General features: G+C 26.4%; 1 protein-coding gene across 1 annotated transcript in view; it reads right to left on the bottom strand.

Moving 5' to 3' along the window:
• The window catches only part of LOC126907874 (uncharacterized), a 39,648-nt gene extending 20,953 nt beyond the window's left edge, over positions 1-18,695 (bottom strand). The window contains exon 1 of the mRNA XM_050689520.1: positions 18,330-18,695. Coding sequence (XP_050545477.1) covers positions 18,330-18,368 — 39 coding nt within the window. The 5' untranslated portion in view covers positions 18,369-18,695. The remainder of the gene's footprint in view (positions 1-18,329) is intronic.
• Between the last annotated feature and the right edge of the window lie 720 nt (positions 18,696-19,415).

Below are 19,415 nucleotides of genomic sequence, written 5' to 3'. Positions count from 1 at the left end.
GTAAATTGTTCCACCATGATGAGCATGAAAACAATATCTTGAACTTTAATAACGTGTAGTGTATACTATCGATCCCCATAGCGAATAAACTAATAAAACTAGAACTCCTACTAGTCATTAGAAACTTACTTTTTTTCAAATGTTTATTAAATAATAATTTAAACTACCGGGAATTTCAATATTAAATTGAAAATAATAAATAAAATAAAAATATTTAGAAGAACAAAAAACATTTATAATCCTATCTAGAATAAGTAGGGGTTCGAACATTCCCTATAGTCCATATATGTATAAAAGCGTTAATTAAATTTTTTTTTAAAAAAAATTACAATATAAATTTTTACTTTAAACATTTTAAGGGTGTTTTTGCCCTTTCCTTCTTAAACATTCTGGATTGGAACTTGACAAATATAATTTGCATATAATAATAAAGGACTTCAATAAAATAAAAATTTATACTTGAACAGTTAAAATTCGAAACTTAAGTTAAAAGTTCAAAATCGTGGTATTTAGATAATAAACTACCTACAAGCAATCATTATGTTTTCACAAATCACGACATATAACAATAGCTTTAAAGAACTCATATACTAACAGGTTACCGATAACATGTAAACCGGTATACAGTGAACGGTGTTAACTTTATCGAATTTTAAATTACACTACAGTGGCGAGTACATTTAGATATTATGACAATTACTGATAAATCGATAGATAGTCCAGGAGAAAATTCATCAATTGGTAGTTTCAGCCTCAAATCTCTATTAGCCATTTACTTAATAACAACACAATAAGTAAAACCATATGTATGAACCTTAATATTGTACGCCTGCTATAACATTGAATTTCTCTAGATCTATTAGTTTGTGTTTAACATTTTATAATTCATAAGAAAAATTTCTCCACAAAAATAATAATAGGTAATTATTTTCTTATTTTTATATACCCAATATCATACACAATACTCACACGGGCGTATGCGTGTGTGGAAGGAAATAATCATTTTAAATCTTGAAATATTCTTTTAACTAACAAATTTACTTAATATTTTTACTTAAAAATAATGTGTACCTTAATGTGATTTAAAATTATTTTTATATAAAATAATCTGTATTGTTTAAATCGTTAAAATATTTGAACATTTTTTTTATTCTATCGACACAGAATAAAAAACAAGTGTACATCTTACATTATTAATTTTAATTCCTTAATTAATATTTCAATTAATTAATTATTCCAAAGATTTTGGTGTTTTAATAAGAGTATTGGCTAAATAAAAAATGTACATCATGCATTTCACTTGGCTTTTTAAAAGTATTACAAATATAATTAATTTGCATTCAATATTTTTTACATTAATAGAATTAGACGAAAACTTGAAACAAATACTTGTATTATACAAGTAAATTCGTGATGGTGTAACGTTTTCTACAAATTTCTCATATGACATTTATTTGCCACGTTATACTGTCAATTTCCAGTAAAAAATGTACAGTTTTCATTATTTTTACAATGCTAGTTTCACTTTTATTTTTAAGAGTTATTCATAAATAACTGTATAATTTGTATATAATTATTTTATTTTGAACAAAATATACTTTATATTAGGAATACAATTGTTTTAACTGAACTTATGCTGAAAATAAATCTTTCCGAATGTCATGTACAGAACCTATAATTACCTATAAAAACATTTTAACTATTTAAATAATCTAATATTCATTTTATAACTTAATTTTCATTTTTATCATATTACTATAACTTACTCATTATAATTAATATGTAGTATTAAGAGGTTATTATATAATCAATATTTTATAAGTATACTTATGAATTATAATAATTTTAATTTATAAGTACTCATTATGCATTAAAATAACCAAATAAGAAAATAATCAATATTTAATTTTTGTTCAAAATCTATTGTACTTCATTTTTAATTTAAATAAAAATGTTTGGTTAATATATTAACTAAAAATAAAATAATGATCTATTTTTATTAGGTAATGAAGGTTTATTTCTTACCTAAGTTTAATTTGTATAATTTACAATTTTGTGCAGTATTGGACAAATAACTGTAATAACCCCTTCACAAAAAAACATACAATAATAAATCTAGACATTCGAGTTACTCACATAGTTTAGTTTTAAATTGAACTATATCAATTTAGAATAAATTTAGATTTATTTATACGAAAATTTATAATTTTTTATTCATTTATTTATTTAGTAGCAGTAATAAAATATGTCTATAATTTATAAAAATAATTTAAATTCATAATTTTTTTTTGTGACTGTCAATTTAATTGATTGTGAAATAACAAGCATTATGAGTGCTTAACTCTCATTTTATTAAGCATAATATGTATGAGTTCAGTTTTTTTATTTGATTAATGTTGTTTTTATTGCTTTTTTTTTTATAGAAAGGTTTAATATGAATGATTAAGTTACGTCAAAATTAGAGTTTTTAACTTATTTATAGTGGATATTTGCAAAATTAAATGGGAGATCATTTCAAAAAGGTAAAAAGTTTGATATTTGACTTAATATGCAGAAAAATCGAAAATTATTTATCTTTTTTTTGTTTGATCGAAAAAGTGATAAAATATAATAATAATAAATATGATCTTTTTTTAAATGTTTCTAGGTTATTTATTGTTACATAATGTATGTATTTATTAAATAACTACTTCACAAGTAAAATGTTGCGGTAGAAATATTCTGTGTCTGTTAATTTATGGATAATAACAAATGAGTTGAAGTAACAACAGTGATTTATACAACGCTGTTATGAGTTAATAGCCTGTAAGCAACAAACTAACTGTCCGATATTATAATATAATTTTTTTAGAAAGGACTCAATGGGTAACAATCATTCATCATGAAAATGACTTTTAATAAAACAATTATCCGTCAAATTAATTATATGCATCAAAAGATTACACGATTTGTCTGTTAAAAATAATATTAAAATTAATTACTTTAGGTGTTAATTCACTCTGGTTATTAATATTTTTTATTTGAAATAAAATATGAAACTTGAATAAAAATATATGAAAATTATTTGACTTTCATTAAAATACAGTATTTTGTGAAGTGTTCATATCAAATATCAAAAAACTAGCCATACTGGAGCTCTGTACGGTTCGATTTGAAACGGTAAGGACTGAACAGGTTAAGATCCTGGATCAATCTGGTACTATCTTACACTTAAAATAAAAAATTAGACCAGTTCAAGTTGATCTAAATTAAAAAATTGTTGGTCTTTTTTACGTTCATTAAAAAAATTCATCGGTCCAGTCTCGGTTTGTCTTCAAATTAAGAAAATGGTCCACATTTTAAAATAGTGGAATATTGTATAATTTATTGATTAATTGACATCGTTGCTTATAGTAAAACTACATACAAAATAATAAAGGAGGTCATTACTTCTATCTTAATATGTTGAAATTGATTTCTAATAGTAAACATCCTTAACACTTACTAAAAATCAATAATATAAATGTTAAACACAAGCTGAATTGTTTAAAACAATAAACCCTGGCTAAAGAAATTTCCAGGAATCCTGAATAATGGAATGTAATATATTATTTTCTTATACCGATCATACATTAAATAGTCAGTTTTATACCCTCTTTCAAATGTTAGGGAATTAAAGATGATTCTTGGCTAGGCTAATGATGGACGGTATGAGTATTATGGCCGGCTTGCACCAAAGACCAGACACCTCCAATAAGAAAATGACAAGAAAAATCTCGTTGGCACCCTGGGGATCGAACTCGAGTCTTTGTGCGCCGAAATCTACGTTTTTACCCAAAAGAACAGGTCAACACCTATCGATCATTAACTTTATTAAATTAATTCATAATCTTTTCTGTAAATTTTGAACAAAAATAGTTGTTTTTATTGACCATAATTATGTCATGTCAAGACTGCTATGATACTTTTAAAATCTTATAATATTATTTCGATTCTGATACAATTTAAAACCGTGTTTTTAGATTAACTTTTTGCTAATAAACAATATAACAGTAATGTAATTTTTAGTTCAAAATATTGAATAAAATTTTAAAATATTTTAAATAACGCCGTCATTTAGCTCATTTGTTAATCTTAGAAAGAAACAACTATTAGTTGAAATCTATTGGTTTATTTAGAATAATCTGAGCAACTACTTAAAAACTAATAGAATATATATATATATATATATATAGATGGAACTAAACATAGGCCAACTGAGCCATGGCCCATGATAATTAAAATTATTATTGAAATTTTTTATTTTAAATTAAAATAGTGATATGATGACAACATTGTTTCCAAAAAACGTATGATTTATTTTTTAGCATGTAATGTATATTTTAAATAGATTTTTAATTTGAAATAATAATAACCACTAGTGATTAATTCTTTTTATATTGTTTTCTATATTATAAAAAATATATTATTAAGGTAAATGTAATATGTATTTTAACGAATAAAAAATTAATTACTGATTATGCAAATAACTCCTTTTTTATTTATAAAACAAATCAATAAATAACTCATTACAATTAACCCCGTCGTTTAATGGTATATATATCAGGTCATACGTAGGCGGGTTAGAGATCAAAATCACCAAAGGTAAAAATATTTATGTTGCAAAAATACATTTATTCCTAATTAGGTGGGGTAGTAAAAATCTCTTTTTTACGTATTCCTTCGTCTATCACAGTAGTGATGAAAAGGTCATATCAAGGTACTCAGTCTAATAAAAATATCTATTTCCAACTATGTAAATATAATTCCTTTAATTTTATGACTAAAGAAATTGCTTTATGTAATTAAAATATTTTGTTTTATATTTTTTACTTTAAATAAAGATAAATTTTTTTTTTATAATGATTATGAAAGTTTTTTATGATTTCATAATTCTTCAGATAGATTAATTTATGAGTAAACTTATAGATATTTTTATAAATAATATTTTCAAATGTAATTAATTTTTTTTTTATATTTAAAACTAAATCTAGAAAAAATCTGTTAATGTATTAGATTGCAGTGGGGTAATTAAAAATGTATTTTTTTTTATTTAAATACACAAGCTAATTCAATCTTACATTAAATATGATAGCAACACATATAAGGACCTGAACAATTCAATTTAAAATAAATTTTGCTAAATATTATAAGAAAAAAATTAAATTAGAATTATCCCATTTGTTTACATTTACCACACTTCACCCTAAGATAAAATTTATTTAATATGTAAAATTTGAGTGAAATTCAATAATTGAAATTAATTTACTAGATATAGCTTAATTATTATGTTTTTTTCTAGCTAGGTTTAATTTCCTATTTTGAAACAACTCGGCCTGCCCCAAAATTTATTTTAAATAATCACTGTTTGGTTCGGTCCAGTTTATTTTGGAAATTTTTTTCTATTTTGTTGTTTGTTTCAGTTCGATTAAGTTACATTTTTTATTTGGTTTAATTTTTATTCCATATAATAGTTTAGTTTGTTTTTTTTTTTAATTTTTCAAAACGCTTCAGCCTGGTACTTGAAATTTCGAACTTTGAAATTCTACACTAAATTTATCAAATAAATCTGACCTTTTGGAACGAATTCAGTCCATGTGAAATTATTAGTTCAATTACTTATTTTAGATTATATTTTTCAGTAACTACTGTATACACAGGATGATTGATTTATTCTTAATTTCTAGGTTTCTTCTAAAATAATAATAACTTTGATAATTCTTAATTTTGGTTTATAGAAGTGCTATTTTTTTTTTTATTGGGTAAATACTTTTTATGACTATCTTTTGTCATATATAAGAAAATAACGAGTTGATAAAAAAACTTTTAAATAGAACTTCAAAGTTATTAACATCTAGGAAGAAGAATGAGATCTGTAGTTATGAGTATTTTTAAACCTGTATGAGAGGAGGAGCACGACAGAGAAATGTGTATGATAAAAATAACATAATTCACATCTCGCTTCCAGTCTACATTTCAATATTAACAACTTCTGAAATACTGGTTCAAAAGTTCTTATCGACCAGCCTTTTTATATTGTGTAGAGTAGTTAAATATTAATTGGTACTGTTAAAAGAAATAAGAGATGGATATAAAAAGCATTTAACCACATAAAAATGTAGAAATACATAATACAAAGTAAAAATAATTTTTTTTTTAATTATTATTATTTAAGAACAAATTTAGTGGTTAGCGATAAATCAATCATTCTATACATACTTTCTAGCGACGGTTCAATAATGTGAGACATATGCTGTAACCACTTTTTGTTTTTACCTTACGAAATTTCTTCGGTGAATACCAAGTGAAGTAATATATACGTTTAATCATTAATAAAATAAATTAAAACAATTACATGCCTCTGCACCGGACAAGTATCTGTATAAATTACCATTAATTTATCAGTTATCATTGTGTGGAGTACTGATTATATCGTTTTGAATAATGGGCTTGTTTATAACTTTACATTTTAATGAAAACATAAAACTGTCTTAGAAATCTATCTTATAATTTGTGAATTAAATAATTATTTCTATAAGAAAAAAATTGATTATCTCTAAATGTTTGACGTCTTAAATTTCTAACAATTTTACTGAGACTACTTAAAAAAGGGTTTACGTTTTTTAGCCAACTTCATTGTGTTGTTGTTACTTTTTATCATTCAAATCCAAATAGGGTATTGCTGCAAGCGATTCTATTTATTCTTCAAATTTTATTGATGTATTTGAAGCTCACTCTACTTACAGTCTGAAACTCATAAAAATATGCCTCTGGAGTTTTTTTTTCGATTTGTTTTTTTTTATATTCCACTTCCATTTAAAGTAAAGTACTATACCCTCGATAATTGTTTGATAACTTTTTACGACTACAATCAATTCGCTTTAAAGCCTTGCCTATAAAATTGAAACGATATTTGTAATTTTTATTAAATCATACGTTCTGAATCTCATACTACAGTAGTTGTTTCGCAGATCTTGACGTAAGTATATATTTTGCATTGTATGTACAGATTGATAATATTGTTAGGGCAATGATTGTTGATTTAATAAAATAACATTGGCACGCCGGTTCACCGTCAACATTTGTAATAATAATTATTATTACTCAAGAACCATATAATTACGAAGCATACTTAAGGCGCATAGAAATGTAAACTCATCAATTTTATTACGAAGAACTATTAAATTAGAATGATTCGATTTTTATTTACTCTTCGGGGCAATGTAGTTGTATTTTGTAAAAATATCTTCCGGAGCATAAGTACCTAGTATTGAAATTATGATTAGCAAATATGGCTGTCAACTACTCTAAATTCGTATAATTATAATATAATTCATGAATTATTTGAAGCGACCTTGTGTTTTGTGGCTGAAAAACGTGCTTAAGTAGAATTTAAATCTGCGAAGAGACTCATATTTTGATATAAGCTCAGTAAAAAAAACCTCAAATATATAAAACCTATAATTTTTACAAAATGTTGAAAAACTTATAGGTTCACGTCGAATAGATCGTGACACTTGATCAGTTTCTTTCTTATAGATTGTTAAACTTTGTTCATCACTGATCTAACATAATAATATTGCAAAATTTCTTGTACACGTAATGGACTGACATAATAACACAGGATCGTTCATAATAATTTCCAAAACATGGTCAATACATCCCAGACAAAGGTCATATACCGTGAACTCAACCACTAGAACAGATGATATCATGGATCAATGAACAGCGTGAAGTCTAGTTGAATTAACGCGTAAGTATTAGTGTAATGTTTTTAAAAATTCTAACGCAGGTTTGTTTAAGGGTTGTCGTATTAGATAAAAAAAAATAACTAACGAATTAGTCGTCTATTGTTAAATATACAATGCCGTGGTAAAAACCAACAATTTTAATGTGTAATTTTTCTGACTGCTTATGTTAGTTCTTGAAGACTAAAAACCGAAAGCAACAGAGCAGAACAATTTCAATTACTGTGTAAAAAAACGCCAAGTCAAAAAGAGGAAATGTATTTCCTGCACCTGTAAGGCTATTAAATACCTTTAGCTACTTATATGGGTTTTACTAAAAATAACCGTCAGGAAAATTGTACATTATTCATCGACAATAAATGTTGATATCAAAAATATCATCTAATAAATAAACTTCAATTAAATTAATTATGATTAACCTACAATGCAAAATTATAATTATGTATATTTTATCTTTTTCTAAGAGTGTATTTATTGTGGCAGGACCTTAATCCATGTAAAAATTCTACAAAGTAACGTGGGAGATATTGTCAAGGTGGCTGTTTAAAATGTTTTTTTTCGATAAATATAAGTAAAAAAAAATATGTTGGAACGTATTATTCTTTTACTATTGAGTAATAAACAGATACAAGTGAAAACCATTTAGCAAGTATTTATTATGTAGGAGCTTGAAGAACTGTGGTGTATTATATCTTTTTTTAACACAAGAAAATTATTTTCTTATCATTTTATATTTAGTCAGTAGATAACTTAAAGCAAAATCATAAATTTTAAGAAAGGGCTTATACCCATAGGAATGTCTTGGGATATTTTTGGTAACCGAAAGGCATTTGTTTATATTATTTAATTGTTTTAATTTAGCATAAATTATAGTAACAATTCTAAAAATAATAATCAAGTGAAGTCATTAACTATTATGTCTCACTATATTTTTTTCAAAAATAATATTTATTAATTATGTATGAGATTATCACAAAGTAATAAATAAAGCACTGTGATTATTTCATTATCAAATAAAGATTGAATCATCTGAAATAGCTAATTATATATAGAAGCAAATAAGAACAGGAGGATTTGGAGAATCTTGTCTAATCTTTAATTTCAGCAAAACTACATACACAGTTATTTAAAAAGAAACTTTAGAAGCGAAAAGTTAGATATAATAAACTCGTCCAAAAATTTCGTTGAAATTGCGCTCATATACAATATATAATTATAATATCTCATGTGAATAAATGGTTAAAATTCTTAAATTAACAGAATAATAATGATATTAATATTTGTAAGGTAACAAAAAAATCTCGTTTCCTGTAAATAACAACTTAGATTTTATCTCTGTATCGTGTCCAAAAGTGCATTATATATCTTACTGTAAAACTATTTTAAGCAAAATAGTTAAAAATTATAACTACATCGAGATGTAATTGTTATTATTATTTAATTCTTATATTTTCATGAAAAATATTAATTTTGGCGTAGTTTTAAGTGGTATTTAGTTTAATTGAACTGTTCGATATAAAAAAATGAATTTCGTTGAATGTTGCATCAGAAAATTATTTCTTTACCGTCGAAGTCTCCAAAATATCACCGCTGTCTCAGTGGGGAATATCCTATCCGATCTCCAGATTTGGTTCCGATCATGTGCATTACTGTGATTCTCTCTCTGCATGACGGCATCTAGGCTTTGAAAAATGTTCTTAGCCCGTGTCTTCATTATTATGTGCTCATAATGAAAACGTAAATGTATATTTATTGTAATAACTACAATACAAGCAATCATATCGTGTCGCCTTGACCTTGGAATTAGCTAGATTAAACCTTAGTCCAGTAAATGTATAGGGACACACAGGAAGCTGTGGTAACCCGCGAGCTATACTTACTATACTCTCAGGAATCGTACACGTGCGCTAGACATCATAAATCCAGTACAAGTATTTACAGATATTATTATCTATGCACAATTTAAGGTTTTGATTTATGACAACATGTAACAGAACACGAGTTTCAGGATTGCATCGTGTATACATTACTTAATATGTATAGGGAAGTTAATATTTTAAAAATATTTTAGACGTATTCAACAAACTAGACTACTTAGTCGTGAAAAATATTCACGTGGGTTTAAAAATGTAAAATAGTTTAATGTCTTTCTAAATACAGTAAGTATTTTATTAATCTACTAATTATTTATTTTTAAAAGAATTATGAAATTGTGCTTATCAATTTAATAAAAATGTAATTTAATGGCTAATTTTATTTTATTCGTACGCTTTAAATATAATACATTTGCTTACAACTTATAAACCAAAAAGACGTTTCCAATGTTAAGCACCTGGAGGGCTTGTCAACAATTCGGTAAACGATTATATCTTACAATAAAAATAAAAAATTAAATATGATTAAACAGTTGATTTAATTAGAATTAAACTACTAAAAATATTTTAATGTGTTAAAACTTTCGTAGATTGTCGTATTGCTTGAAATGTTTATTAATGGATCCACATTTTTAGTTATGAATTGACGTTTCGGACTCATTGCAGAGACTATCTTCAGAGCGATAGTTACAGGCTTATGGTAGTAACTATACTCCTACAGTATAGTTCCAACCACTATAGAAGATGGACTCTGTAATGAGTTCAAAACGTCAGCTTATAACTGAAAACGTGGATACATCCGTAAACATTTCATGTAATACTAAAAATATTTATCTATTTATTAAACAAAGAGTTTATAGCTTACAATAAACCTTGAAATTTTCCTGTATATAAAAGACTCTTATCTATCATTAAACTAAGATTGGATATAATGATATTTATTAATGGCTGATCCGTAGATTTTTTATTTATTATAATTTATTTTATTATAAACATTATAATATAATGTAAACAATATATTATATGAACACAATCTATTGTATATAGCTAATGTCATTTGACACTAATCAAGAAAGGTTAATTTCTTACATAATAAAGAGTTTTATTTTATTTAAAAAAAATAAATAAACAGATAAATAATACTACTAATAACTACGGGATATTGTTTTGCAAGATTCCCTAAAAATTAAATTCAAACTTAAAAAAAATGTTAAGGAAAAAATTCAAATTAATTGATTCTTATACAAAAATATACTTTTAAAACATTTTTTTTTTTTAACTTTCAGATAAAATAAATTTGATAGAATGTAAATATTATTTGTGAGATCTTATTAAGAAAATATCCATTGTTAGGTGATTAAAATATTGTCAATTGATTCCCGTCTACATTGGGTATTGCTTTTAGCAGATAAATGATATATAAGGGACATTCTTATCCTTTTGAGTGTCAGCAACTTCATGGAAAAGATATTTAAATAACAAGGAATGAACAAAAAATGAGCATAAAACATTTATTTATCGTGTAGTGCATATAAATTTTGACATTGGAGCCTCTGGGCTAACTGTTTTGAAATTAAATAATGATGATAATGTAGTAAAGTGAATAATTATTATATTTAATACATCGATATTTGGGTCCATTCGTTAAAAAAACGTTTGGTTTATTTTTTGTGCTATATTATACAATTCTTAAGTTTATGCCTGAATACTTCGATTTACATAATATTTATCATGAATTGCCATTATAGTGCTGTCAATATGTACGAATAAAAATTACTTTAACTGAATGATGAGATCATTATGAAAGAGTACGCCTAAGCCCCCGGAGTTTTTTTTTTATACATTTTTAAAAGATACTTTCACGGTTCTCATTCAAGACCAACCTTTTTTATTTTTAGCTATCGTCTTGTGTTTGAAACCTCCACTAGGTACTACAATATCTAATCTACTACATTCATTAAATATTTTCACATGTGAACACTGAGTGTATATAAATAATAATATTGCGACTTCTGGGCATAACCACTAAGCTAAAAGTATGGATTAATTTATCGTAACTTTAATTACACGGCTCCAAGATCGCAGATATAAAATAACTAGGAGCAAAGTACTACACTAGCACTGATATTCACAAATAAACCAGCGTAATATTAAAATTATAACATATATTTTACTGTCTACCAGAATTGATATAGTTAGAGATAACCATTATCTGGTGGTAAATAGTACTAGTGTGTTGAACTTGATTGATTGTCATTTTCGGTTTACTACACAGGTTTATATTTGAGATGTACTAATCATAGCTAATAATTGTATAATCAGCATAAATGATCAACATTACAGCATTGAATTGACTTTTTATATTAGGAGCGATCAAGATTCAAGACTATTTGTTAAATATTTTCAGGAATATAATATAAGCAGGTTACTTTTAAATGTTGTCCATAAATCACCATGTCAACATTGACGGTGGTCGATGGTTATTGAGAATATAACTACATCCACTATGTATAGTGGGCAGCACTTAAGTCTAGTATTAATAGAGTGAATATCAAAATCTCCGACGGTTATTGTTTATTTATTTGCATATAGTTTATTGTTACGTTACTTTAATGTCTAATGTGTTAGTTAATATATATTATAAATGTGCAAAATGTTCGTGAAAGTGGGCGAGTACAAAAAGTGTACAGTGTATACGTTGCACTTGTTATAATATTATACCTACACTTTGACTGCCAGTCTTTACAACAATTTGGCGTGTGTGTATATTATGTTATGCAATCTCAACATCAATGTGTTTAACCCACATGGCTAGGTCCTGGTCGGGATTATACATATATACAGAATGATCCAAATCTGGTAAGACACTCATTTTTCAGGAATCATTAAGAATTTTGAATTTTTGTAATGAAAAAAATTATTAGGTTTAAAAATCAATAGAATAATATGTTGTTAAATTAATTTCTTTAATTCTTTAGGGTTAAAAAACCTTAAATTAAATTTTATAGGAACCCCCATTTTTAACTTATTATTATGATAGGAATAAAAAATTTTTCTTCTTGGAAATATATAGAGTATAAACTGTTTAAATATATTATTGTGCAAAATGATTTGTAAAGTGGTATTAATTATTGTTCAAAATATATTATCAGGTCGTTCTTCAACATTTTTCAAACGATTTTGTGAATTAATACAAGTGAAAAAACTAAGTTATCGAATCAGTATTATAATGCACTTAGGCTGAAGTATATAATTTAATATTCCTCTTTTGTGTTTTATAATGATAATATAAGAGCTATATAATTAATGTAATAATATTTATATAATATCTAATGAATGTATAATGGATGATATTGTTTGAAATGTCGATAGGGTTTGTTTGGAGAAAATACTTTTATCTTAATGCATAATTTAACGCAAGACATTTTCTTGCTTTGTGATCAGACAACAATATGATGCTACACATTAAAAAATAAAAATCTGTTAAAACAATGGAGTAAACTTGTCCTTGTCTGCAGTTCAAATAGACACTGGTGTGAGTCAATGAGCATCAACCGTCTGGAAATATATTATCTATCTATAGTCATGCTGTCTATGATTTATCTGTGCAGTCGAACTTGTTTGTAAATAATTCAAAGTTGATATTCATATCAACTTACTTTGTGTGATCGTATTTTAATAAACGCATTTAATTATAAAAATAATTAATTTAGTTAATGAACATTTTATCAATATATCTTAATTAAACTTTAATATGTCTAAATATTTATTGTGAAAAATATTTTATTAATCAGTTAAATGGTTAGTTGATGTTTATTGTTACAGTCATCCTTTAAATTTTTCAACAAATCGCTATTAAGTGACTGTGTTGCTATAAATGAATAAACTAATAATCATACTAAGTTAATCTATTGTTTAACGTTGAGTAATAATGAATAGCTAAGTATTGCGGGTGGCATACACTGTAGCGTGAGAAAACCCATTAATATTTCAAGACAAATGCTCTGATAAACTATGATATGATGCCTATGTAGAAGAAACTCGCACACCCGTTGTGTGATACATTACTGTTGTCATTTATGTTATGTTGGTTTCGGAGACTTTAACGACATTTATACAATGTTGTAAAGCAATATTTATGCACTATGACCTATTGCCTGCCAGTAAAAATGTTGTAATAATTAATTTCACGTTAGCATAACTAACCAACTATATTCTGAATCGCGATAGAATTATAGGCAATAAGAATATACATAATATTATAAGACATATTTCATATCATATTATAATGAAAATCTCAGTCTTTGATGGTTTGCTTCATGACGTGTGATGCGCTCTTGTGATTTCTTTGTATAAATTTTGCCGCCTCGTATAATAGCCCCTTTACATTTTTTTTCAGCCATCAATGTCCATATCAGTTCAAAAGTCAAAAACAATGCGTCTTCGACACTCTTATTCCTGACACTGACGACATGAGGTCGTAGTTGATCGAATACTCGCCTTAGGCATCGCAGTGATCAAGAGTGGTACTTGTCCAATATAAGCGCAGTTTTAACTCAGGGGGACAGACGAGTAAAGTCCATTGTTTTTCCAGGCGTTCCACATAAATAATGTTCGCTTATACTAATGACCTTCAGACACGTTACAGGCGTTGCTCATCGTTTCATGTCTAAATGATAATAATTATTTCAGTAATTTTATAAGACGTAACGACCGGAGGCTGTGACATGAAGCCGATAAACGTTAAAGTTACAAGACACGCCAGCTACACTTACCGCACGGGATGATACACTCTGCACTAGCCAAGTCCTACGCACACCATCTACACGCGACCAGCTGTATCGGTGAAAACGACCACTGCGCTAGGTATATATGGTGTATTTTAGTGTACCAGAAAACAGCAACAGGTAAAAACACCGTTGACTTAATGACCGGAAAAGAATTTATTTACTCGAGTATTTTACATAATTATAACACAGATTATATTTATGTAGATGACGGTATTATAACCAACAGTATCCATAATGTCAAACAAATAGTATTTAAACATCGAAATGTAACCAATTGTTTCTTATGTCAAATGATATAAATAGTAATTTATTAAACATTTTCATCAAGTTTGATAATCACATATTTACATGTAGTTAATTTCTCATACGGTTTATTTACTTGATTATTTTTAAACATATTTCATGGATACTGTTAGATATTTAAATTTCATTTCAATTTTGAACTGGTCCAAAAAGAGAAACACAAATAACATCAATAATAAATTAGTATTAACCCGTTTCTCTGGCATACGAATGTATCACGTTAAATATAGTAATACGTTGACATTCTATTTTTCACTCACATAAGTAATGTAAATTATAATGAATATTATTATTATTATTTGAGTATACAGTTACACTTGCACTACCATACATAATGGTACCGTTAAACGAAATCCTTTGTTCATTATCGTTAATAGTAGTCTAGTATAATCATAATTGACCACAGTGCACAACTAATTGGATTATACAGTCCCATTTTAGACAAAAAATAATTCATCAAGTACGATACTAATTGAAACAGTCGATATTTTTTTAGCTATTTTCTTTAGACTGCTATACGTACTATTTATACCATACGGTATTGATATTATTAATAATGTAAAAAATGGTGTTAAGAATAACGTTCGGTATAACTTTTATGGCCTGTGAGATGTTGCTGCAGGTGGATAAGGCACGCAACCATTTTCATCTGCTGTATTTTGGTATTTGTGGTTCGTCATCGCTAATAATATGGTCGAAACCATGTGCGTGTGTAAATGATAGTAAAACTAATGCCGTTTAGTCTAAACGAACAATATGCGAAAATAACAACAATATGTTTGAAGATACGTGGTTGGTAATTTTCTTTGACTCTTTTTCTCACAGACTGGCCCTAACGATCACGGCAGTTTTCACGGATAACAAAGAGAAATATACGATAAAACCTCGTGACCGACATTGTTAAGTGGTACATATTCCCACGAAAATTTGTACTTACATACAGAGCCAAATTTATAAACGGATTTACATGTAAGTTAATACAAGTTATATGTAAACCATAAAACGTGCAAATATACATTCATTATGAGTTCCACAAAAACATAAAATAAAAATTGTATGTATTATTATGATTTGTATTTCAAAGAGCGGTTATAGTATCAAATAAATGTGAGTAGTAAATAGACGCTTATATTAAAACTAGACCATAAAAAAGAATCATTATAAATTTTATGCGGATTCTACTGATATAGACCGTTGAAGTAGTTATACTACTTCAATGATCATTTGTATCCATCTGAAAGAAGTAAAAGCCAACTAACGTTATTTTTTTGTTTATTGCCGAAATTTTATTACCAATTGCTTTTGTAATCAAGGAAAATTAAAAAAAAAAAAAATAAAAATATACTACCTAAAAAGACTTGTATATATGAATGAAACGAGTATTATAACTTGGCCTAGATTATATTTTCATTACATTTTTTAGATTAAAACTAAATAAACAAATTGATTATGTTTAAAACTGTTAACTATTCAATCACTCTAAATATGTTTAAGAAGGTCAGCCAAACAACGGTTTTATTCTATTTCATTCATTCTGTCAGTCATAGAATAATTTTATCACGACTGATTGAAAATGGTTTGACGCAATAATCTAAAGTACAAAAAGTTTTATTTTTTAAGAAAGGTTTAATGATGTATGTAATTCAAAGTACGATTATAGAAATTAATTGATAACAAAAACATTTAAATTAATAGTCGTTGTGTAAGAGTGTCAAGAGGCGTTTTCTATGTCCAGTTAAATCTTAATGATTATCTGACGTGTGTGGATTAATAGTTTTAATGAACAGTTAAGAAAATTATGGTTTGAAAAGTTTCACGTTGACTGCACAGAGTACACATAGTAGTTTCCGGTTGTAGGCACTTACGGCGACATAATTAATTTATCCTGGTTTTATTGTCAATTTTAAATAACTTTAAGCTTATTTAGTTACGCATTTTAAATATTTTAAACCCATACTTAGAAATTTAAATAACATTTGGTTTTGTGAAAAGCGAGATAATAACAATTACAACGCTTAAAAAAAAAAAAACAATAATTACTATCAAGTCCAACAAAATTGGTTACATATAGGCGTACATAAGTTAATTAGTTAGAGAATCTCATAGAGAAGTTAAAAAAGGTTTACAATTATAAAATGGTTAATATTGAAGAACAAATATCGGATTACAAATAGGCAATTTACATTAGATATAGTATTTTATAGTTGTAGGTCGACAATAATTAAGTTATAGCCGTTTACTTTAAACTGTCGAGAAAGTAAGTAAGAATGCGTCTCTGTCTTGTAAAACATTCCCTAGAGTTTATTTATCGACTTCGAAAACTGTAATAATAAGTGATAATATTTTTTTACACGTCTATATGTTGTTGCGTAAAACTGGTATATAATATTTAATAACAGAATCGATAAGTAAGTCGAAAGCTGTTTTCCGGTTGATTCGAATAATACCGTTTAGTAATCAAATAGCGTTCAAGATATCCGTTATGTTGATTATTAACAAATTTGCATGCTGAAGAAATTTAGCTATTCGGAAAAATAATTGGGTTGGTCGCAAAGTGATCAACAATTTATAAGAAATAATTTGATTACAGACAATTAATAGTTCTTTTTTAACTCCAACAATGTGACTATAGTAAAAATAAGTTATGCATTCGTCAAACATACAAATGGTCGTTAATTTTTATAGTCTTTCCCCCAAGAAAAACGATTTATGATTTTTAGTTTTATGAGTATTCAATCTACGTTTTTTACTATTAACTCGATCATGTACTTAAATTATTACACGAAAACATCCCACGCATTAATTTCTTATTTTAAAAATTAATTAAAAAATATATATATTTCTTACTGTCAGAATTTAAATTGTTATACGCTGAGTAAGTAATTTACGTATATTTATACTTTTTTTCAATTGACTATTGCAAAAGAATCGTTTACAGAAAATAAAACATATGAACATAAAACGAAGTGATTTGTTGAAAAGCTAACGCGAAAAACAATTATATCGTTAAAGGTAAACATGAAAATTAATAATAGCATTTTTTTCATAAACAATCAAGTATAAATTTCAACAATAAGGAGTAGTTAAACTTGATTTTTGTGACATTTTGTAGATAAACTTGATTACATTGATACTTTCATGATTTTTTGAACATTTTCAAAGGACGAAGTTAATTTTGTTTAACAAAATATCTATCAGGATTTTCTACGAAATTGTTGAAATATATTTTTGTATTATTCATTGTAAAATAATAAAAAAAAACTTGTCGAGTTGATTTGTAGAATTGTAGCTGAAGAAAAATAGAGTTAAATTTATTGCTTTTTAAGCATTTAAATTTGAAAATGAATATTTTTCAATTGTAAAATTTATATTTTCTACTGCATGACGGTTAAATTAAACTAGATTAAGAAAACTACAAAAATTAAGACAATTTAAATAACAGATAATTATTAAACTTATTATTATATTAAAATTTTGTTTTAATTGTTCACTTATATTTCTTTCAGATAATTATTCATTTTAATTATCAGTAAGAATACTTATTGATCCTTGAGGATGAATTTAGATTTAAAAATAATCCATGAAAAATTTCTTACCATGATTGGATCTGAGTCTTTTGAAGTTTTTTTAACCATTTAAATAAATTCTAACACAATCACTCACACTCGAAATACTAAATACTAAATGTTATTTTTGAAATTAGAAAAACACAGTTATTTTTTAAGAATTATAAAATTCACTGTAGGTTGATTTCATTTTTAAAATCATCGTAGTCACAAACTAATAAAAAAATACCAATAAAATAAACATACACAAAAGGGAGGCTCATCATATAGATGTTAAAAACAAAAATCGCCGGAAAGAGTGCGCGCGACAGACACTAACGTCACAACAAGTGCGGTTGAAATCTACTGGAACGGCGTGTGTACGGAACGGCATCAACAGTTGTACTCTTGAATAGCTGCACCGCCACTGTCGTAACACGAGCAAACCAGTTTCATAATGACTGTTGTGTGTGTGTGTGTGTATTGATCTTATGCACTACGGGTGGAAAAGGGAGCTGTTTGGTAGCTGCCACCTTTGAAATTTTTATATTTTTTCATAAAGGAACATATTCAAAATTCCTTACGAAATTAGAAGATTTTATTCATATCTTTGGTTTGTTTCCTCACAAGCAGTATTTTATCGATAAATTCAATTACAATTAGCGACTAAATCTAAATTATTCATTAACCTTATTAATTGATTTTTAATTAAACTATGTAAAATAATTCATTTATTGTTGTATTTCTAAGAAGTTTAAAGTGCATTTAACTTTAAAAAAAAATTCCCATACAACTAATCACTATGTCAAGAAAATGATTAAATTAATATTTTACAAAATTGGAGCATAGCATTTACATTTATCTGATGTAGCTTATATGTGTAAACTAATTCTGTCAAAACATTATTATAACTTATCTGATAAATTTATTATGTACTATTAATTCTTTATAAGACTTAATGTTAGTTCATCCTTAATTAATTGTTCAGATAATGTAAATACATGCTAATAGAAAAATATGAACATGTTTTATCTTTGAATTCGTAATATATTAACTTACTTTACTACAGTAATACATGAGTTTGTCACAGAGATGCATTATGTGGCGCAGTGGATCATTCAGTTGCCGCTTTAGCGT

Source organism: Daktulosphaira vitifoliae, unplaced genomic scaffold (assembly GCF_025091365.1).
Source record: "Daktulosphaira vitifoliae isolate Bord-2020 unplaced genomic scaffold, ASM2509136v1 Scaffold_5, whole genome shotgun sequence".
Taxonomy (NCBI): domain Eukaryota; kingdom Metazoa; phylum Arthropoda; class Insecta; order Hemiptera; family Phylloxeridae; genus Daktulosphaira; species Daktulosphaira vitifoliae.
Note: the sequence above shows the minus strand (reverse complement) of the source record. Positions and strands in the feature narration are given on the sequence as shown.